This window comes from Helianthus annuus, chromosome 10, assembly GCF_002127325.2.
Source record: "Helianthus annuus cultivar XRQ/B chromosome 10, HanXRQr2.0-SUNRISE, whole genome shotgun sequence".
NCBI lineage: Eukaryota > Viridiplantae > Streptophyta > Magnoliopsida > Asterales > Asteraceae > Helianthus > Helianthus annuus.
Window position 1 is genome coordinate 82274643 of NC_035442.2, and position 23113 is coordinate 82297755.

General features: G+C 40.8%; 3 protein-coding genes across 3 annotated transcripts; all 3 read left to right on the forward strand.

Annotated features, from left to right (window-relative positions):
• The first annotated feature begins 11816 nt into the window (after positions 1-11816).
• On the forward strand, positions 11817-12869 carry LOC110881991. Its single transcript, XM_022130105.1, has one exon. It carries the CDS (start codon positions 11817-11819, stop codon positions 12867-12869), a length of 1053 nt encoding a protein of 350 aa, XP_021985797.1.
• A 3316-nt stretch (positions 12870-16185) lies between these two features.
• On the forward strand, positions 16186-21475 carry LOC110881989. Its single transcript, XM_022130104.2, has 2 exons — positions 16186-17806; positions 18141-21475. The coding sequence occupies exons 1-2, from the start codon at positions 16186-16188 to the stop codon at positions 21473-21475; spliced, it is 4956 nt and encodes a 1651-aa protein (XP_021985796.2).
• Positions 21476-22016: 541 nt separating this feature from the next.
• Positions 22017-22769, forward strand: LOC110881987. The gene has a single exon (XM_022130102.1). It carries the CDS (start codon positions 22017-22019, stop codon positions 22767-22769), a length of 753 nt encoding a protein of 250 aa, XP_021985794.1.
• Positions 22770-23113: the final 344 nt, after the last annotated feature.

A 23113-nucleotide genomic window follows, 5' to 3' on the forward strand; every position in this document is an offset into this window, starting at 1 on the left:
CCATTCGAGGTCCAATCCCAATGACGAAAAACAGCCGAGCACACTTTACTAAGTTTAGTAACATCCACATCAGATTCTAAAACAGCACAAAGACTAAGATTACTATCATGAAGTAAGTGACGAACCTCCGTTTGTTTCAGGGGGCGTTCAACCCCCTTATGTTCCAAGTAGCTAGGCTAACCATTGAACACCAACGGATTAGGAGTGCTTGCCCCTTTTTTATTTGGATTACGAGTGCCTTCCATAATAAACTCATCAGTTTCATTGTATACTTCCACGACCTCTTCATCGTCCGAATCCTCCTGCTCACCACCTGTATCTTTGCTACATTGCCCATTCTCTGCATCTTCGTTATTCAAAACATCAAATGGGTTGTTAGATAATAAACTAGTAGAAGGCGCCAAATTGTTAACCACATCCTTCGGCTTAGTTCCAATAGGTCTATATTTGAATTTCGGCTTCGGTTTATTAATAGGGATCCCTGGTTTCCTAGCCACTTTCTTGGCTGGCACACCCATGTAACCATCTTCATCTATCACCGGTTTCTTGCCAGGTCTCCGTCCTTGCACAGGATGCTTACGAGACTTATCATCTTGTACCACATTATTTTGTACGCTAGGACATTGATCATATGCATGACCAAAAACACAACAATGTGAACACCGATGAGGATTCCACTCATACTCAACATACATCGTCTCTTTTACATACCCCTCACCATCCAATTCCGGAATAGCCATAGTAATTTCTTTTTTCAGCTCTTTATCTGCCGAAACCTCAATCAAAGCTCTAGCATGATTACTTCGACCCCAGGATTCCATGCACATGGAAGTGGTATACGAGTCAAGAAGCTTTGGAACTCCAATAGTTGTGGCTATCAAACTAAGACCGTCCTCAGTGTAAGCAGCAATAGGAACATCATGTATCCTAACCCATAGTTGTACGTTCTTAACCTCCTTTTTAACCAATTTCATTGTCGGGGACCACTCACATAAGAACAAAGGTTCTGAACGAATAACCTACAGACCTTCTTTAAGAACAGCCATCATGCCAGCTTGATCCTCAAACTTGAAGAAAAAGAAACCATTGGCATTCATCATAGATTTTACCAACCCAAACCTCTTCCATTTATTCTTCACATAATACTCAACAACTGGATAAGCAATACGGTCCCCCAGAAAATACCCATATAGAGTGTTTGCTAGTTTATCCTAAACAACCCGAATCGAATCCTTCGGCAAAACCACATCACAATCATCATGACGATCAGGGCTAGCAAGTGTTCTAAAGTTCAATTTTTTGTTGCCAGGATTCGCCACTAAGTCAGCATAAGATACTGACTGTGGTTCCTTCTCCTCCGCAGATTGATGAATACTCAAATCAACCAAATTAACATCATCCTTTAAATCAACATGACCAGGATTCATCTCAACAGGAACAATAATTTTAGACAACTCGTCAATAATGTTGAACTTACCAGGTTCACGTGTGCAGCAGAAGACACAACACCCCTTCTTGGCATCATCGTTTTTCCTTCAATATCGACAACACGAGACGCTAAACCTTGAAGTTTTGTAGGAGGCTTTCCTCAATCAAAAAGCAGATTTCCACCCTGTTTGTTACGTGCATGCTTACTAACATCATCAACTCCCTCCATCAGCAAAAAATCTCTCCACCATGCAAAGAAAACAAGAGACACCCAAAGCCCACAGATTGCATAAGACAAAACCCTATCTAGCTAAACCCTAATCCAAGAATTCATCACGAAATCAAATAGAGAACCCGAATAATCAAGGTTACTGCCTTACCAGTAGGACCGAAAACCCCAATTCTCTATTCAATCAGATCCGAATCAATGAACCAAGGCCGACGATTAAAAAAGAAAAAACAAACCCTAAAATCTGATCGATCAAGTAATACTAACGAGTTCGTACTAGATGCTTGATGAATCAAACTTCCAATAACAGACTGTTATACATCAAACCATGAAGAAACAGTAGGGTTTCATGAGGGACAAGAAATCGCCTGGCTAGAGAGAGAGTAGGGTTTCGGTATGCTAAAAAAACTTTTTGGTCATTCAGGGACTAAAAGCGTCAAAAAGTGCATAAGTTTGCATTTTCGCGCATATCTTACGTTCTAAATACATCCGGACATCCAAAAATTTATGTGATCATTAAAATATTTTATTTTAGTGATTGACATGATAAAAATCCATTCGTCGCGTAATTTGGATCGTTTTTCGCGTCCGTTCGTGTTTCGTACGACCAAACGAACCGACATCTGACATATTTTTGAGCATGTTTCGTGTCCCCTATGTTTAGGCATCATTGTAGAGCTTTAAAAATGGCTTAACGGGCATTAGAAGTGTTGAAAATGAGCTTAAATCAACTGCAGGGACTGAAACTGTATATATATAACTTGTTTGCTGATCTGTGCAGCCCAGGCGGGCCGCGTAGGCCTCCCTTGGGTCTTACGCGGGGCGTCTAAAACTGCCAGATGTGCAGAATTCATTTTCCCAGCTGTTACCAGCTGTTCCAGCTGTTTTAGACACTTGCACATGGTATTTTATCATTCTATGGGCCATTTTAAGATGCCCATGGTATTGCAAAACCATGGGTGCACATGTACGGTTGTGATCGAAGCTCGTTTTACGATGAACGATCTTAACGGCTCTCCGAAAACTATAAATACCCCACCCCCATTTCCTTCAAACTCACATTTGATCAGATTTTTCTCTAAGTTGAAGGCTAAAACCTTCATACCTGAGAATTATTAGGTCAAAACTTCCATTCTTGGACATGTTGTAAGTATTCTTTCGTTCTTTTATGCGTTTTAGCGTGAAAGTCAAACTTTGTTTGACTTTCAGCTTTGACTAGTTTATGGTTAACACGAAGTTCGTTTGAACTTCATAACGTGAGCGTAATCAAGATGGTTTTAGTCTCTTATGACTATACCTACTGATTACCACGTTATCTAGGCATAGTGGCGAGTCGTAGTTTCGGCCAAAATGCGTATTCTTGCGTATTTTGTAACCAAACTACTTTTAGGTATCAAGACCCTTTGTTTTGATACCAAACCTGTTTTCAAACTTCGTTAAACATGTTTTAACATGTTTAGCTCGTCACTTTAGGTTTAGTGCTTATATAGGGTCGTAAGGTAAGTGATCTAAACAATCGCTTAGACTTTCGAACCCGACCCGTTTGGTCGATCATTAGGATCCGACCAAACACATTAGGTGACCATAGTTGTATAGGGAATAACCTTCCGAGGTTATACCTTATGGTCACGTCGTTTAGTTAGTTGTATGATAGGTAGTTTATATGCCTTCGGAAAATTACCAAAATGCCCTTTTTACGCCAAAATTCATTTTAAGCATGACACTCGTTCCACCTATGGTTGGTAATAAAAAATAAGCTTAAAACTCAAGACAGGTTGGCTGAGTGGGAAGTAGGTAGCGCAACGAACATGAATCTCATGTGTTGCCCCTTATGCAGAAATGATCGTGATTCTAGGGACCACTTGTTTTTTCAGTGTTCGTTCTCGGCTACGGTTTGGCAGCAGATGAGACCGATGGGGTTCTTGGATCAGGTTGATGATACTTGGCAATCCATTATGGATTGGATGTTGCTTCATGCCTCGTCGAAGAAGGCGGAGCATATTGTTAGCAAGTTGGTAATTGCGGCGACCACTTATTTTATATGGCTTGAGAGGAACAATTGTTTGTTTTCAAATGATCGGGCTAAAGTTGAATCTGTGGTTGGGAGAATCAAGAGGACAGTCAGGCTTCGACTTATGGGGTTTGACTTCAAAGGTGATGCCAAAGTTGACAGGATGTTAAGGAATTGGGAGATCGCTGAAAGTGAACAGGAGGAAGATCCGGGTTAGCGGCTAGCAACCTTTTGGGGCGTGTTCTTTCTCGAGTGTCGGGCTCGTGGCTTTGTTTTTTTAGCTGGTCTTTGTTGTCGGTTTTTTAGACTTTGTGATTGTCTTGGGTTGTGTTTTTTCTTTGTTTGTTCCTAGGCTTCGGGTTGTGGAGCCTAGTTGGTGTGTCATTCTGGCATACCCTTGTACTTATTTGAGTTATTTATAAAATTCACCTGGGGTAACCCTTTACCCAAAAAACATAACTTTTGACATCTAAACTGATTTGGCAACATTATTAGACATGTTAAGGCATATTTTACTTATCATAGGACTAGGTAGGCGGTCCGAACGCGTTTTACGCAAACGACGCGTTAAAGTAGCATAAGCTAATTTATATTTTAACATCGTCAATTCTTAGAAATCTTAAAACCCTAATTATCTCTCTAGCCAGGCGACCTTGTTCATCATGCTAAACCTCGTTTTCTCATCGAAATCTCTTGTTTAGCAGATCTATTATTAGTGTTTTGATCCCCATCTCACTAATACGGAATCTGTTAGCAATAGTGATCGGTTTCAAGCTAGGGTTTCTGTTTTTTCTTAGTTGCCGCCTTGATTCTGTGTGTTGATCATATTGTATAGATTTGCTGGTTCATCGGTCCTTCTGGTGAGGCAGAAACCTTGATTTACCATCAACTCTATATGATTTTGAAAGATCCATGGGTTAGGGTTTGAGCTAGTTTAGGGTTTTTTCGTTTTTTTCTGTTCGTTGTCTTCTTGGTTTTTCTGGTTCTTTCGTTGCATGGTTAGTTGATTTCGTGTTCAATGGAGAGTGGTGAAGTGAATCGTTTAGATGATCTTCTAAAAACTGGTGGGAACATGCAAGATTTCCGAGGGAAACCTCCAATCTCTTTCAAAGGTATTGCAAGTCGGGTGGTAGATATTGAGGGTAAAACGCTCTTACCTCGTCGAGGCACTATTCAAACGGCACAAACTGAACCCAGAATGCTTAATGTTATAGATGAACTCACAAAGATTACTGTTCCGGTTAACTTGGGTGAGAAGCCAGTTGATCTGAATCAGGTCGAGCAAGAGAATAAGGATTTTATTGAATCTGATGGTATGATGAATGATTATATATCAAACGAGAATACTTATCCTAGTCAGGGTTCCTATGCTTCTAAACTTAACTCATTCCATCCTAAGCATAAAGTTAACTTTCGTTTCTTAGAATCCGAAGACAAGGTAGATGATACTGATGTTGCTATTCCGATTGCGTCTGTTAAGAAAGTCCAGGATAGGTTCACAAACGTGCTGTTTGGTTACTTTCTGGGTAAGAGGTTGGCATTTCCGGTGGTGGAGTATTTTGTGACCAAGAGATGGGAGAAGTATGGGATACAAAAGTGCATGATGAATGGAAAAGGGTTTTTCTTTTTCAAATTCAAGTCTAAGGAGTGGATGGAGCAGGTTATTCAGGATGGGCCTTGGCTTATTAGGAATATTCCAATATTCCTGAAGCACTGGTCAACCAATACAGAGCTGAAAAAGGAGGAACTTAAGAAGATTCCGGTCTGGGTTAAGTTGCACGATGTTCCTCTTGCCGCTTATACTAAGGATGGTCTGAGCCTTATTGCTTCCAAAGTGGGAGCACCAAAGGTGTTGGATAATGAAACAGCCAAAATGTGTACGGATTCATGGGGCCGTAGTAGCTACGCTAGAGCTATAGTTGAAGTAGATGCCGGAAAAGAACTTAAGGAGACGGTGTCGGTGGCAATTCCTAATGTGGAAGAGGGAGGCTTTCTAAAGTGTATAATTAAGGTTGAATATGAATGGATGCCACCCAGGTGCTCATCGTGTCATATATTTGATCACATGTTGGAGTCATGCCCAAAGAATGTTAAACAGACCAACAATGTGGTTGCAAAGGAAAAAAAATAACATAGATACCCATATTACATGAGTTCTTACACTCATTTGGTTTACGAAACCTCGTTCTACCCGATTCTCCGATTAGGTCCGTTTATTAACATAGATACCTATATTAAGTGCCGTTTGATTCTGTGATCTTTCTATCATTGCTTGGTGGTTATCTAAAGACTATTGAGTAATCTCAAGTGAGTACATAGTCCTCTCTTTTACTGTTTTTCAAACATTTTGGGGTGAAACACATGTGCCTACTTGTTACTTTCATGCTTTTCATGTTTTTATATCCTATACTTGCTATGTTCATTAGTACACTTATAGTACATGATTTCATTACATTTTATGCTATGTATGTCCATTTAGCGCATACTTAGTACATCACTTTTCATTACATTTTATGCGATGTATGTCCATTTAGTGCATACTTAGTACATTGTTTTACATTACATTTCACGCTATGTATATCCATTTAGTGCATACTTAGTGCATTGTTTTACATCACGTCACATGCTATGTATGTTCATTTGTTGCATACTTAGTACATTTGTATTACATCACATGCTTACATTTTGGTTTGACATTTGGATTGTTTAAATGGGACAAAAATACATTCATTAACATTGATCACGTCGTTCGTTAGTAGGTAGTGGTACCATAGGAATTGACAACTCCCATTCCTGACATCCTAGGTATGTTTGGATGAAAGGAATGACCGAATTCGATACACATAACTTAGATAAACCTTTAATTTGTTTAAGGGTTTATCGCCACAGTCTCAAGGCTTGAATGTATGCATTTTCACAATACCGCATAGATGTTTGTATCAGTATAGCGTGCATTTCCACAAAACAATACTTTGATTTAAACTATGTTTTACTTCAATACCTTGTTTTTGTGCATTTTACCTATGGTTTAGTTGATATATTTCACTTACCATACATGACATTTGATATACACATTACATAATTTACATTTTACATAAACATTTGACATTTGTTTACACATTACATGATTTACATTTTACATAAACAATTTGACATGGTTTACACAATAACGTTTGACAATTGGTTTAAACATGAACAATTTTCATTGGTGGTTTGTTTGGGTAAGTGATTTGAGTAACGAGACGTGTGTAATATGATACAAGCATGGTGGATACGCCGCTGGTACTTCCTATATATAAGTGCTTGTATGATATTACATATTGTAGCGTTACTTAAATCATTTCAATTTAGACATATAACATTTTTATATAAATAACATATTTTTCACAAGACACTGTTTTACAAAACAGTCTATTTTATACAACTCATTTTACTTGGTTACTTAATTAACCATACATCTTTCTTTTGTATAATCTGATTTCTTATGAAGTTTTCGCATGATTTATAAAAGAAAACACTTAACAAGATTCATGACCAATTTTCATCAAACATTTCTTTAAACTTAAGTCATGAATCCTATTTTCACAAAACCTATGTATCTCACAGGCATTTTCATGCTGACGTACCTATTTTCACATGTGTTTTCAGGAGCAGGTGCATAGGTTTGGTTCAGGATACACTAGGGTGGACTCGGGTCTTAGTGACACTAAAAGAAGCAAGATTAGTTTAAATAATGTTATGTACTCTTGTTTCCTTTGTTTAAGACAATGCATTCCACCTTTGTTTATAAATAAAACATAACTTTAAATACCATGGTTGTGAAACAATAATTTTGTTACAACACTCCCCGTTCCGCCACGTTTTGTTGTTTTACATGGTCAGGGTGTGACATGGCCGACGCCCTCAGTCGAAAGGAGACTAAACCTAAGCGTGTACGTGCGTTACAGCTTACCATCCACTCTAGTCTTCCCGCTCAGATACGAGATGCTCAGATTGAAGCATTGAAAGTAGAGAACATCAGGGCTGAGTCCCTGCGAGGATCGAAGAAACGGTTAGAACAAAAGGAAGACGGTGCTTATTACGTAACAGGGCGCATCTGGGTTCCACTTTATGGAAATCTACGTGAGCTTGTGATGGATGAAGCACACAAGTCTCGTTACTCGGTACATCCTGGTGCGGATAAGATGTACCACGATCTCAACACTACGTATTGGTGGCCTAGTATGAAAGCCAACATAGCAACCTACGTTAGTAAATGTTTGACTTGTGCGAGAGTCAAAATCGAGTACCAGAAACCATCAGGCCTACTTCAACAACCAGAGATACCGACATGGAAATGGGAGCAAATTTCCATGGATTTCGTTACTGGCTTGCCTAGATCTCAACGCGGAAATGATACCATTTGGGTGATCGTGGACCGACTGACCAAGTCTGCACATTTTCTGGCTATCAAGGAAACGGATAAGTTTTCTACTCTAGCAGACATCTACCTAAAGGAAGTAGTTTCGAGGCATGGGGTGCCAACATCCATCATTTCTGATCGTAACTCACGTTTTACATCTGAATTGTGGCAAGCGATGCACAAGTCCTTTGGCTCTCGATTAGACATGAGCACGGCGTATCATCCACAGACGGATGGGCAGTCTGAACGCACCATCCAAACTCTTGAAGACATGCTTCGGGCATGTGTAATCGACTTTGGTAATGGCTGGAAAGACACCTCCCGTTAGTGGAGTTTTCGTATAACAACAATTACCACACCAGTATCCAGGCTGCTCCGTTTGAGGCATTGTACGGACGTAAGTACCGATCACCTATTTGTTGGGCAGAGGTTGGCGACAGCCAAATCACTGGCCCAGAAGTAGTCGTAGACACAACAGAGAAGATTGCTCAGATACGACAACGAATGGTGGCAGCTCGTGACCGTCAGAAAAAGCTATCCTGATAAGCGAAGGAAACCACTCGAATTCTAGGTTGGGGATCGAGTACTACTTAAAGTCTCACCTTGGAAAGGTATAGTTCGTTTTGGTAAACGAGGCAAACTCAACCCGCGATATGTCGGACCTTTCGAAATCACAGAGAAAATAGGTAAAGTGGCCTATAAACTGAACCTACCTGAAGAACTCAGCGGAGTTCACAATGTATTCCACGTGTCAAATCTGAAGAAGTGTCTGTCAGATGAGACTCTCATAGTTCCTCTCAAGGAACTCACCATCGACAATCAGCTGTGATTCGTCGAAGAACCTGTAGAGATTACAGACCGAGACGTTAAGGTTCTCAAGCGCACCAGAATACCTCTTGTTCGAGTTCATTGGAACTCCCGTCGTGGCCCAGAGTTCACCTGGGAACGAGAAGACCAAATGAAACTCAAGTATCCCAAGTTGTTTGAGAAAAGTGCAACCACTACTGAGGCTGAAGCTACTGCGGAATTTCGGGACGAAATTCCAAACCAACGGGGGAATGATGTCACACCCCCAAAATCCACACGCGGAGTACCACCGCATGGAGGCGTGACATGACCAGGATCAAGCCACCAATCATATTGAACATGTAAATAATAAGTAAAAGTAAATGTAATCCATCACAATAACGATTGGTGTTCATTTCAAAACATAGTATAAGTAGCAGAAGCATAGTATGAAAATCCAACACAAGTGTTAAGTTTAAAGAGTCTTAATGTTTTCATCATAACATCCACAATCCGTGCCCACGACGACTGCTCCTCCCGTGCAAGCTCCAAAAGTACCTATGGTCCTGCAAGGCATGTAACAGAAAGTCAACAACTAGTTGAGCGAGTTCACAGTAAGTAAATTGGTAATCGTAATATCGTTGCATCACCATGCGTTATAAACTAAGTCAAATGTATGTTCATTTAGTGGGGGTTTCCCATGTTGTATATTCAGCTAGTGGGGGGCTTCCCATGTTGTATATATATACTAGACTAGTGGTAACCATAAGTGTTCTTCTTAACCTGAGAACGGGAGTACGTACAAGGTTTACGTAGGCTTTACGTAAGTGTCCTTCTTATCCCGAGGACAGTGGTACGCAGGGGTTTACGTAGGTTTTACGTAAGTGTCCTTCATAACCCTAGGACAGTGGTATGTATGAGTTTATGTAGGTTTTACGTAAGTGTCCCTCGAACCCTGAGGACAGTAATAAGCACAAGTATTACGTAGGTTTCACGTAAGGGTCCTTCACAACCGAGGACGATGGTAGATAGTCTAGTAACAGTGTAAGTCCAAGTAATCATTCAATCCCATTCCGTCAATCCCATTCCCTACCCACCGGGAATCCCATGCCTTGATAAGAGTGTGAACTCACCTTGGTTTGCTCGGTTTGTTATTGTGCTTCTAGTGTTAATTAATGGTTAGGTCCGTTACACACGACCTAAGGTATATTGCACATAAACTCAATGTAAGTGTTTACGCTAAAATAAGGTTTACAATTCCTTGATGTCCAAACAACTGTGTTCCGTGTGATAATTGTTTACAGATTGACATGACATAGTTTGCACATACATACAGTAACATGCAGTATCATACAGTAACATACAGTAACATACGGTAACATACAGCAACATACAGTAGTGGCAGGATAAGTGTTTTTCATTCAACATTTAACCTAATTCAAGCTCTGAATGTTATTAAACTTGGACCTTTGTGACATTACACATTATACTCAGACCTTATGAACCAAACAACAACCTCGGACCCCTTTAATGTTTAAAAGCTCAGACCATGTGTTTTGTTTACAAACTCGGACCTTTCAAGTATCATAAAATTTGGACCATACAAGCATCATGAAACTCGGACCATACAAGCACCAAAAAGTCGGACCATATGTCCCTTATAAAAGTCGGACCAAACACCCCCTTATAAAAGTCGGACCAAACACCCCCTTGTAAACCAAACACCCCATTGTAAAAGTCGGACCATGTTTCTCTTTTCACAAAATTCGGACCATGTTTTCTTTACAAAGTTCGGACTATGAGTTTCCATTACAAAATTCGGAGGCAAGTGTCATGTTACAACCTCGGACTTTTGACTTCACAAAACCCTGACACTTAACTCCGAGTTATCAACATGCGTGAATTCCAAAACCATTTTACAGAATTTCAGTGGAACAGTTACATTGCAGGTTACGATCAAAAACCCTAATTTTCATACATTGGTAGTGCTGTAATCTAATCAACAATCAAACAATTCTAACATATCAGGCATCCTAACATCAGGCAAGTGATTACACAACTGTTCATAAACTATTTCACAACAATCGGAATGATCAATAAACACAGAACCATTGTTTGGAGAGATAGGTTTTGCATGAATCAAATAACCAATGATTAACAACAAATAATCATTAAACGTTTACCTTAGATTGATTCTAGATGGATTGGGAAATCAAGATTGATGCGAGAGAACTTGTGTAGCCAAGAATGATGAGAGAAATGATTGTAGAGAGAATGATTTGAACTGCCGTAGAATGATTTGTGAGGAAGGTTTTAGGGTTAGGAGTTATTAAGGTTTCACTAACTACTCTACTCACCCCTAAGTATCATCTTTTACATAAAACACACACACCACATATAATTTACAGTCAAGGCACAAAGTTCTCATGTAGTCAAATAATGCATAGTTCCATGGACCCCCTTTTTAAAGTGGCTGCTCTGGGCGATTTTGGCGATCCTGAGGAAACCCTAGTTCCTTGTTCTTGTTCAATCTAATCTTATTCTTGATCGATCTGGGTTAGCAATTGTGGTGTTGTCGATCCTTCTGAGTAAGGTTTCTAGACTTCTACCGTGGTTTCTAATCTTTTGAAGTCAGGATTAGGGTTTGTTCGTTTCGTATTTTTTGCTAGGGTTTTTGCTGCCAACTCGCTTGAGTTTTTCTTGTTTGGTCTTCTGGTTCGTTGCATATTCTCTTAATTTCTCGTGTTTTTCGAAATTAAGGGGATTTTTTACTTGTCGGCTGATTAGGGTTTCTGCCGAATTCTCTTGTTGCATTTTGCTACTGTTTGGTTCTTGCATGCATGGAGGGAAATAGTGATGGGATCAAATCTTTGGATCATGGTACACCTGGGAACGATGATAACACACCACCGGTGCGTGGGATTGGACTGCGAGTAACAAATATTTAGGGTAATCCTATGATGCCGAGACGTGGTATGTTCTCTACTAATAATGTGTCGGTGATTGATGGTTTGTTTGAGATTTCAAAACCTGTGGAATTGGATGCTACGTGGGGATATAGAGGTGACTATTCGGCAGCCAAGAAGGACATCCCTGCAAACCCTAGTTCGAGTAATGTGGAAAATAAGGGTGCTACGATTCAGGATGAGGGTTTTTGGGATCCTACTAAAAAAGATAGCAAGAGTTCGTATGCTGACAAACTTCAGTCCAAGAATCGGATCAAAAGGGAGGTTAACTTTAGATTTATGCAACCGGCTGAGATAAGAGATGATGCTGACATTGTTATTCCTAAAGAGGTGGTCCAACAGGTCCAGGATAAATTTGAGAACGTTTTATATGGTTATTTTCTAGGGAATAGACTGCCTTTCCCGGTGGTAGAATATTATGCCAAAAACGTTTGGTCGAAGTTTGGTTTTTCGAAGCTAATGATGAACTCATCGGGTTTCTTTTTCTTCAAGTTTGAGGAGAAGGAGGGTATGATGAAAGTGCTGGAAGGAGGTCCGTGGTTGATAAGGAAAATTCCTTTATTTCTTAATGTATGGTCGCCGAAGGTTAGCTTAAAAAAAGATGGCATTAAAACGCTTCCTCTTTGGGTCAAAATGCATAATGTTCCGATTGCAGTTTATTCGGATGATGGCTTAAGCTTGTTGGCTTCTAAGTTGGGAGTGCCTAAAAGATTGGATTCATACATAGCGGATATGTGTGCAGAGAATTGGGGTAGGAGTAGTTATGCCCGTGCTATGATAGAGGTAAATGCTGAAACTGAGCTCAAAGATTATATATCTATTGCGATCCCTAAGATGGATGAGGAGGGCTATATTATGGAACGAATTAAAGTTGAATATGAATGGAGGCCACTTCGGTGTGCAACATGTTGTTTGTTTGGCCATGATGAGAATACATGTAGTAAGGTTGACAAAGGGAAGGCAAAACAGGTTTCGGTAGATGAGGAAGGGTTCGTAACTGATAGAAGACGGGTAGCTAGACAAACATTTCCCCAAAAGAAACAATAGCGTCCGAAGGTTATATATAGACCTAAGATAAATAATTCTGGAGCGAGTACATCGGAAACCAAAGCAAACAGTGATCAGCCTACTATGCAGGTGTCGAACTCGTTTCAGGTTTTAACTCCGGTTAAAGATGGTGAACAACCAAAGGCTGATAATGAGCATACTCGCCGTGTGAGTCCTGAGAAGGAAGCTGGTTTAGAGAATGAGGAGGTTCTGGAATGGGTCCCAACTGAAATGTCTAAATTCATGGGTAATAATGTTAATAGTACTCAGTCTGAGGGGGCAAGCACTCCCGGTGCAAGCGGTTTTAATGGGTAGTGTAGCTGCCTGGAATATAAGGGGTTTAAATCGTCCCCTGAAACAAAACGAAGTTCGTACTTTTATTGATGAAAATCAGTTGAGTATTTGTGCGGTTCTGGAGACGCATGTGAATGTTAATAATCTTGATAAGGTTTGTAAGGGGGTCTTTCGTAGGTGGAATTGGACTTCGAATGGCGGTCTATGTCAAAGAGGAACCAGAATTATTTTGGGGTGGAATACAGAGGATGTTGATCTCATGGTGCTCTCACAATCTGACCAGGTTATTCACACTCAAGTTCTGTTAAAAGCTGAATCCAAAACCTTTCTTTGTTCCTTTGTCTATGCGGAAAATAAATATCAAGATCGTAGATCCCTTTGGGAGGATATTTGTAAGCATTCTAGTTTAGCTCGTGATTAACCATGGGTAGTGTTAGGGGATTTTAACTCAGCTTTCAATATGGAGGATTGTCTATACGGTCCCTCGAGTCACACCATTAGTATGAGAGAATTTTTTGATTGCATCCAAGTTGCTGAGCTTGTGGATGTTCGGAGTCATGGGCTTCATTACACTTGGAACCAAAAGCCTAGAGAAGGGATTGGAGTACTCAAGAAATTAGATCGTATCATGAGTAACATTAAATTTATGGATTTATTTCCTGATGTTTATGCTTTGTTTCAGCCGGCTCGGGTCTCTGATCACACCCCCTGTATCTTAAAGTTACCAGTTATTCCTCGTAAAAAGCAAAAACCGTTTAAATTCCCAAATTTCCTGACTGCTAAACCGGAGTTCAGGCAGCATGTTGTTCGTGAATGGGCCAAGGATGTTCAAGGTTATGCTATGTTCTCGGTTACTAGGAAAATGAGAAATCTGAAACCATGTCTACGTAAACTCTTACACCAACAGGGGAACCTTCATGAAAAGGTTAAAAGGTTGCGTAATGAGCTGGATTCGGCCCAGCAGTTAGTTGATACTAATCCCCTTGACGTAGAAGCTCGTGACTTGGCTGCCAAGTGTCTACATGATTTTCAGGAGGCGGCCTATGACGAAGAATGTTTCCTTAAACAAAAATCGAAGGTTCAATGGCTGTGTGCTGGTGATTCGAATACGGGTTATTTTCATAATGTGGTGAAAAGCAGAAATTTCAGAAACAAAATTAGTTGTATTCATGATATACATGGGAATCGATTTGAAGGTGAGGATGTTACTTCTGCCCTTGTGGAGCATTATTCGAATTTTTTGGGTACTGATCAGATAGTTCAGAATTTTGATGATGAAGACATCTTTGTTAATACCCTTAGCCAAGTATCGGCTGATAACATGGTAAGACAAGTGACTCGAGAGGAGGTGAAAACAGCCATGTTTAGTATTGGTGAAAATAAGGCCCCGGGCCCTGATGGATTCACATCTGCTTTCTTTAAACAATCGTGGGATATTGTAGGAGATGAGGTAACGAATGCGGTTCTTGATTTCTTTCAAAATGGTAAACTTCTGAAACAAGTCAACCATACGATCTTGGCGCTCGTTCATAAAAAGGATACACCTAACTCTGTTATTGACTACCGTCCTATTTCTTGCTGTAATGTGCTCTTTAAATGCATCAGTAAGATCATCACAGATAGGATTAAAGGGAGTTTGGAAAGCTTGGTCAGCATAAACCAGTCGGCGTTTGTTCTGGGTAGAAAAATCACTGATAATATTTTCCTGACGCAGGAATTGATGCATAATTATCATCTTAGTAGAGGCCCGGCTAGATGTGCTTTTAAAATTGATATCCAAAAGGCATACGATACAGTCAACTGGTCTTTTCTAGAGACAATCCTCAACCAATTTGGTTTTCATAGTAAAATGGTGAATTGGATCATGTCATGTGTTTCAACGGTGACCTACTCGCTGAGCATTAATGGGGAACTTCATGGTTATTTTGCGGGAAAACGTGGTCTTAGACCCGTATTTGTTCACTCTAGTAATGGAAGTCTTGACCCTACTTTTGCAGCAAGTAGCCTCACAGACGTCGTTTAAATTCCATGCTCGTTGCTCAAAACAAAAGATAGTAAGTGTCTCGTTTGCTGATGATTTATTTGTTTTTTCTCATGGTGATAGTGTTTCGGTTAAACATCTGAGAGATGCTCTTGGAAAGTTCACTAATATCTCGGGTCTTGTCCCTAGTCCTTCTAAAAGTACGGCTTTCTTCAGTAATGTTCCTCAACACATTAAGAATTTAATTCTTGAAGTTATGCCCTTCCATGAAGGCTCCTTGCCGGTTCGGTATCTCGGAGTTCCACTGATATCAACTAGACTCGCGGCCAGTAACTGCAAAATTCTTTTGGAGCATGTTGAAAGAAGAATAGATAACTGGGTGTCTAAATCCTTGTCTTTTGCTGGAAGACTCCAACTTATTAACTCGGTTTTGGCAGCCATGTATTCTTATTGGACTTCGGTCTTTATGCTTCCTCATGGTGTTATTAGAGATTTGGAGAAAAAATTGCGATCTTTTTTATGGAATGGGGGTTTGCAAGGTTCGGCTCGGGCAAAAGTGGCATGGAAACATGTTTGTACTCCTAAAGATGAGGGATTACATAAAAACCCTAATGCTCTCTCTCCTATGGCGATTTTTCTTGTTCTTCATGAAACCTGATTTTTCTTCGTGATCTGATGTATAACAGTCTGTGATTAGAGTTTTGATCCTTTCAGAATTCTATAACGAACTCGTTAGCAATAGTGATCGATCTAAATTAGGGTTTTCACTTTTTTTGTTTGCTTTAATCGCCGCCTTAGGTATCAGTATTGAAACCCTGATTTATTACGTTGGTTGTTGTTGATTGCGGTTAACTGAGTTTAATTTAGCTAGATTGATAACTCCAACATAATCGATTAAGGGTGGCGGACTGATTCTAGGGTTCTAGGAATTAGGGTTTAGTTTTCGTTCCTGCTTTCGTTTGTTGCGGCTTTAGGGTTTTGGGTTATCGTGTGCATGGTTGTTTAAAGTTCTGGTTTCACGTGAGAGTTGTTTGTTTAGCTATGGATGTTCGTTCCAAGACTGGTGACGCTACTGCTAGTGTCTTGCATGACTGCGGGAAACCGCCTGACCCGCTGAACAATTTTGCTAATAAACCGACCGACCTAGATGGATCTGATTACTTGAATGAAACGGTGGGTGAGGAGATGCCTACACCGGGTACAGCACCAATTCGTGGGATCGGGTTACGAGTTACTAACATTGAAGGCAACCCTCTACTTCCGAGAAGAGGTATGTTTTCTACGTCGAATGTATCGGTTTTGGATGGGTTGATGAGTATTTCTAAACCTGTGGAAAACTTATTTGCTGCTGGAGCATCTTCGTCGACGACTAGCAAGGATGATAATGCTGGTCAGTGCCATGAGACTCTTTCGTTTGCTAATGTGGTCCAAAGGAATAAGGCGGATGTTAAAGTGAATTTTCGTTCCTTAGAGACGAGTGAGAAACAGGATGGGTGTGATGTGGTCCTTTCTAGGGAATCGGTCAAAGTTGTGCATGATAAGCTTGCTAACACGCTATATGGGTATTTCTTGGGGGACCGGGTTGCTTTTCCCGTGGTGGACTACTTTGTCAGAAATAATTGGAAGCGGTATGGACTGCAGAAGTCAATGATGAATGCCAACGGCTTTTTCTTCTTCAAATTTGCTGATCAAGCAGGTATGCAAAAGGTTCTTACTGAGGGGCCATGGATTATTCGTTCACAGCCGTTATTTTTAGAAGTGTGGTCGCCATCGTTAAAGCTTGAGAAAAAAGAAGTGAAAAAGGTTCAGGTTTGGGTAAAATTCCATGAGGTTCCTCTAGCGGCGTATACGGAGGATGGTTTAAGTCTAATTGCTACAACTATTGGTGTGCCAAAGGCTTTGGATTCGTTCACCACGTCTATGTGCGTTGATGGTTGGGGGAGAAGCAGCTATGCTCGGGCTCTGGTAGAAATTTCAGCAGATTCTGAACTGAAAGAAGAGTTAACGATTGCGGTTCCTTGTCTTGATGGGGATGGGTTTGTAAAGGAGAAGGTCTACGTTGAATATGAATGGTGTCCTCATAGGTGTGGCCGATGCTGTGTTTTCGGGCACACCCATGAAAATTGTCCTCTGCAGGCTCCTAGCGTGTCAAAAGATAAAAAACAACAACATAAGGGTCCGGGTTATGATAGAAAGATGAAGCAGCCGGTTCAGGATCCTGGTCCGTCAAAGAGGCAATCTACTGTGGATGACGATGGGTATACTACTGTGCTAGGAAAGAAGGCAGCGAAAAAAGTGGGTTTTAATGTCAATAAACCGAAGCCAAAATTTGAATATCGCCCAGTTTCTACTAATCGGAAAGATAACGGGAAGTCTAAATCGGAATCAACTAATGTGGTGTCTCGAAATCCTTTTGATGCTTTGAATGAAGTGAATGAGGAACAAGGCCATAGTAGTAAATCGGCTGGAGATGGTAATGACCCAAGTGCTAATGAGGAACCGGATGGGGGTAGGCCAGATCCGGCCCAAGTAAATCTGGATGATGATGAGCTTGTTGATGATTTTTACGAAGCGGATGGCTATGAAATGGATGGTTTTTTGAGGCAAGGAACTATTAACACTAAAAAAGGGGCAAGCACTCCTTCTTCATCGGTGCTCAATGGTTAGTATCGCCTCGTGGAACATAAGGGGTTTGAACCGCCCCATAAAGCAAACGGAGGTTCGCCATGCCATTAAAGAGTTAAAGTTAAGTTTATGTGCAATTCTTGAATCTCATGTGGAGGTGAGTAATCTGCCTAAAGTGTGTAAGGCTGTTTTTCGGTGGTGGAACTGGACGTCGAATGGGGGCCATTGTGTGAAGGGTACGCGTATTATTGTTGGTTGGAATCCGGCTATTCTTGATGTTATGGTGCTTTTGGAGACTGATCAGGTTATGCATCTCCAAATAATTCTAAAACAGTCTAAGAAAATGTTTTTTTGTTCGGTAATTTATGCAGCAAACTACTATATTAGTCGGAGGGATTTGTGGAAACAGCTTTCTTTGCATAAGAATTTTGTTTGTAATGAACCTTGGGTCATTCTAGGTGATTTTAATTCGGCGTTGAATCTTGAGGATAAATCTATGGGTTGTTCCTCGGTGTCCCTGAGCATGAAAGAATTTCAAGAGTGTGTGGATGAAATTGAGATGGTAGATATAAAACGCACTGGTATCCATTTCACGTGGAATCAGAAACCAAAGAAAGGGATTGGGCTAATGAAAAAGATAGACAGAGTTATGGGAAATCCTCATTTTATAGAAAAGTTTCCGAGTGCTTTTGCTGATTTTCATCCTTCTCGGTTATCGGATCACTGCTCGTGTGTGGTTAGCGTCCCGGATATGGAAAATAGAAAACACCGGCCTTTTAAATTTGCTAATTTTCTGGCGTATAAACCTGATTTTTTGCCGATTGTGGAGAAGGGGTGGGGTATGTCCATTGATGGAGTGTATCAATTTTCGGTTGTTAAAAAGCTTCGTCTGTTGAAATCTCCGTTACGTGCGCTGCTTTATCATCAAGGAAACTTGCATAAAAAAGTTGAAGAGCTTAGAGTTAAGCTTGACCGTATTCAGTGTGATATGGATAAAGATCCGTCTAGTCTTACGCTGCGAGAGGAGGAAGCTATTACTAGAAGTGATTTTCAAACCGCGTTGTTAGACGAAGAGAGGTTTTTGAAGCAAAAATCTAAAGTGGACTGGTTAGCGGCCGGGGATATGAATACGGCCTTCTTCCACTCGACACTCAAGAATAGAGTTCACTATAGCCGTATTGAGGTGATTCGTGATGTTCGAGGGAATGTTTATACGGATGAGATGGTTTCGGGAGCTTTTGTTGATCACTATGAGCACTTTTTGGGCTGCCCGGGTAATCCGACTATTAGTCCGACTCCTGATTTGTTCTCTAAAAAGTTAGAGAGGGATGTTGCTCGCCATATGGTCCGTCCGGTTACTCCTGATGAGGTTAAAAGGGCAATGTTCTCCATGGGTTCGGATAAAGCCCCTGGTCCTGACGGGTTTACAGCGGGTTTTTTTAAGAATGCATGGCCTATTGTTGGTGATGAGGTATCAAAAGCTGTTATAGATTTCTTTGCTACAGGGAAACTTTTAAGGGAATTAAACCACACGCTTATTGTTCTTATTCCCAAGACATCCTCGCCATCTGTGGTTACGGACTATCGTCCGATTGCTTGCTGTAATGTGCTATACAAGTGTATTAGCAAGATTGTTGCTGACAGGATCAAAGGAGTGCTTAATGACATTGTGAGTGTCAACCAGTCGGCTTTCGTTCCAGGTAGAAAAATTTCCGATAACATTCTGTTAACTCAAGAGTTGATGCATAATTATCATAGAAACATCGGCCCCCCTAAATGTGCGTTTAAAGTGGACATCCAGAAAGCTTACGATACTGTTGATTGGGCGTTTCTAAAGAACATTTTGGTGGGTTTTGGGTTTCATAGCAGCATGGTTCATTGGATCATGGTTTGTGTTTCCACGACCACGTTTTCGGTTTGTATTAATGGTGATGTTCATGGTTTTTTCAAGGGTAAGAGGGGGTTGCGTCAGGGAGATCCTATCTCTCCATATCTTTTTACCCTTGTGATGGAGATCCTCACGGCTATTCTTCAGCAGACGGTAAGGATAGACTCTTCGTTTAAGTTCCATAACAGGTGCGAACGTCAGCAGATTATAAACCTGTGTTTTGCGGATGACTTATTTATTTTCGCTAGGGGCGAGATTGCGTCGGCTAGATGTATAATGAAAGCGCTCAATTCTTTTTCTAAGATGTCGGGTTTGGCGCCTAATGTCCAGAAAAGTACAGTATTTTTCTCTAATGTTCCATCGTTTGTTAAAACTGCTATTCTGAATATAATGCCGTTTATTGAGGGGTCGTTGCCAGTGAGATACTTGGGAGTTCCTCTTATATCGTCTAAGTTATTGTACAAAGACTGCCAGGTGTTGGTGGAGAAGCTTGAAAAACGTATTATGCATTGGAGGAATAAATTACTTTCGTTTGCAGGTAGACTGCAACTTATTACTTCGGTATTGTCTTCTCTGCATGTTTACTGGTCTTCAGTGTTTATCCTGCCTGCTCGAGTCGTCTCTAGCCTGGAAGCTTTGATGCGTAATTTTCTATGGTCTCATGATAGTTCGTTCCAGAGGGGCAGGGCAAAGGTTTCTTGGAATACTGTTTGTGTTCCTAAGTATGAGGGTGGGTTGGGGATTCGTCGTATTGGTGATGTTAATAAGGCCCTTATCTCTGCGCACATATGGAGCATTTTATCTAAACGTGAATCGTTATGGGTTGATTGGGTTCATTCGTACAGGTTACGAGGTAAAAGTTTCTGGGCTTGTAATACCCCTTCTTCTTGTTGCTGGTCGTGGAGGAAAATTATTCAACTTCGGCCGGAAATGAGGAGTTTTGTTTGGGCTGAGATTGGGAATGGTTTATCGACTTCAGCTTGGTTCGACTCGTGGAGCAATATAGGTCCGTTGTTTCAATTTTTTACTCCGAGACAAATTGCAAATGCAGGTTTCAGTTTGGATGCCAAGGTGGCTGATTTATGGTTAAATTCTTCGTGGGGTTGGCCGATTGAGTGGAGACATCGTCTCCCGGCTCTTAATCAGATTGATACTCGATCTATTCAGCCGGCTAAGGAAGACAAGTTTTTGTGGCGTCAAGGGGATCACCTTCATGAGTTTTCAACGGCTCGGGCTTGGGATTCCTTTAGACATCGAGAGGTGGAGGTAGAGTGGTGCCGTATTGTTTGGTTCAGTCAATGCATCCCTCGCCATGCGTTCTTAATGTGGCTTATTATGAGACGTAAGTTACTCACTCAAGATAAGATTTTAAGCTGGGATATCTCGCGGAGAAAAAACATGAACATGATGTGCTGTTTGCTTTGTTACGCAAATCATGATTCTCATAACCATCTGTTCTTCGAGTGTAAATTCTCGGATCAGGTTTGGCACAAAGTTAGACATAAAGCGGGTATGGAGTCGGTTGCTTCTAAGTGGGATGACATTGTTAATTGGCTTGTAACTCGGTCCAGGTCGAAATCAGCTGGAAGCTATGTTGCAAGATTATTGGTAGCCGCCACTGCGTATCTCATTTGGCAGGAGCGTAATGCGAGATTATTCAAGAATGAGTTGAGACCACCAGAAGCTATTATTGATCTTATTTTCCAACAGGTCCGATATAAATTGATGGGAGCGAAGCTAAAGAATTGTGAAAATGTCCGAAGGCTTCTTGGCGAATGGGGAATCATTGGAGTTAACCTTCATGAAGATGGTGGCTGATTGAGTCGTTTTTGATTGCTTTGTGCTAGAGTTTAGTCTAGTTGTTTTCCAGTTTGGTGGTGTTTATGTGTTTTTCATTTTGTTTTACTTTCATGGGGCATGTCCCATGTTTGAACTAGTGTAGGTTCTCTACACTACTTGTGCTTTGTTGATTGTCAATATATAGAATCACCGGGGTAACCCTTTACCCAAAAAAAAAAAAAAAAAAGATGAGGGCGGTTTAGGCATTAGAAGCATCATGGACGTGAATAAAGCCATGTTGACATCTCACATTTGGAGCATAATAACGAATCGTAAATCGCTGTGGGTTCAATGGATTCATTCTTATAAGCTGAAAGGTAAAAGTTTCTGGGAGATTTAATGTAAAGGTAATATTACTTGGGGATGGCGGAAACTCTTGGCTATTCGGTCATCTATTTGGATAACTGTTCGAAGTGGGCGGCAAACTAATGCTTGGAGTGATAATTGGTGTTCATACAGTCCTCTTCGGTCTTTTATCTCCCCTAGGGCGATAGCGAATGCTGGTTTTTCTCTTAATTCTATGGTTGCTGACCTTATATCTGAGACTGGACAATGGTTGTGGCCTGATGCTTGGTATGATATTTATCCAGTCCTTATAAATGTTGATATCCCTCAACTTATAGCGGATGTGGAAGATCGGTTCGGCTGGAAAGATTTGGAAGGCAAAATTCAGCACTTTGGATCTTGGGAGGTTTGGAACAATTTGCGGTATAGAGATGATAAGGTTACTTGGGCTAATGCGGTGTGGTTTTCTCAATGCATTCCTCGTCACTCTTTTCATCTATGGCTAGTTATCAAGGATAAACACAAGACACAAGATAGGATGTCGGTGTGGGAAGCGGGCAGTGCTACTAATTTACAGCTCATGTGCTGTCCTTTATGCAAGTACGATCGTGATTCTAGAGACCATCTATTTTTCCAATGCCCTTATGCGTCTGAGGTATGGGGTCTGGTTAGAAACATGGTAGATATGGGGAATGTAACGAACACCTGGTCATCGATCATGCAATGGATGGAGACCAATACAAACTCAAGAACTCTGGAGCATATTATTTGCAAAATCATGGTAGCGGCGTCCATGTATTATATATGGCAGGAACGGAACAATCGCTTATTCTCTCCTCTTCAACGAAGTGCTGAGGCTCTCTCAAAAACTATCACTGATACGGTTCGGCTTAGGATTATGGGTCTCAAGATTGGTGGGCAACCGAATTATAAGAAGATAATGGAAAGGTGGCTGATCTCGAAGAATTTGGAGATAGATCCGGGTTAACGAGTCACTAGTGTGTTTTTCTCAGTGTTTGTTTTTGTGGGTCGTGTTTCCCTAGTTTAGCGGTTTGGCTGGGTTGTGTCGTTTGTTGGGTTTTGGTTTGTTTCTTGTATTCTAGCCTTGGTTTGTCAAGACTAGTAGTGTGTGTTGATGTCACAGCACACCCTGTTTCTTTTATTGGTTGATATAAAATTTCACCGGGGTAACCCTTTACCCAAAAAAAAAATGCATAGTTCCATGCAATGCTAAAGTTTGTGTGACCACGAGGGTCGTGTTTTCTCTCTATCCTTAGGCGATTTTCAGGGTTCTTCTTGCTCAAAATTTTCCCTTGTTTTTTCTTGTGATCT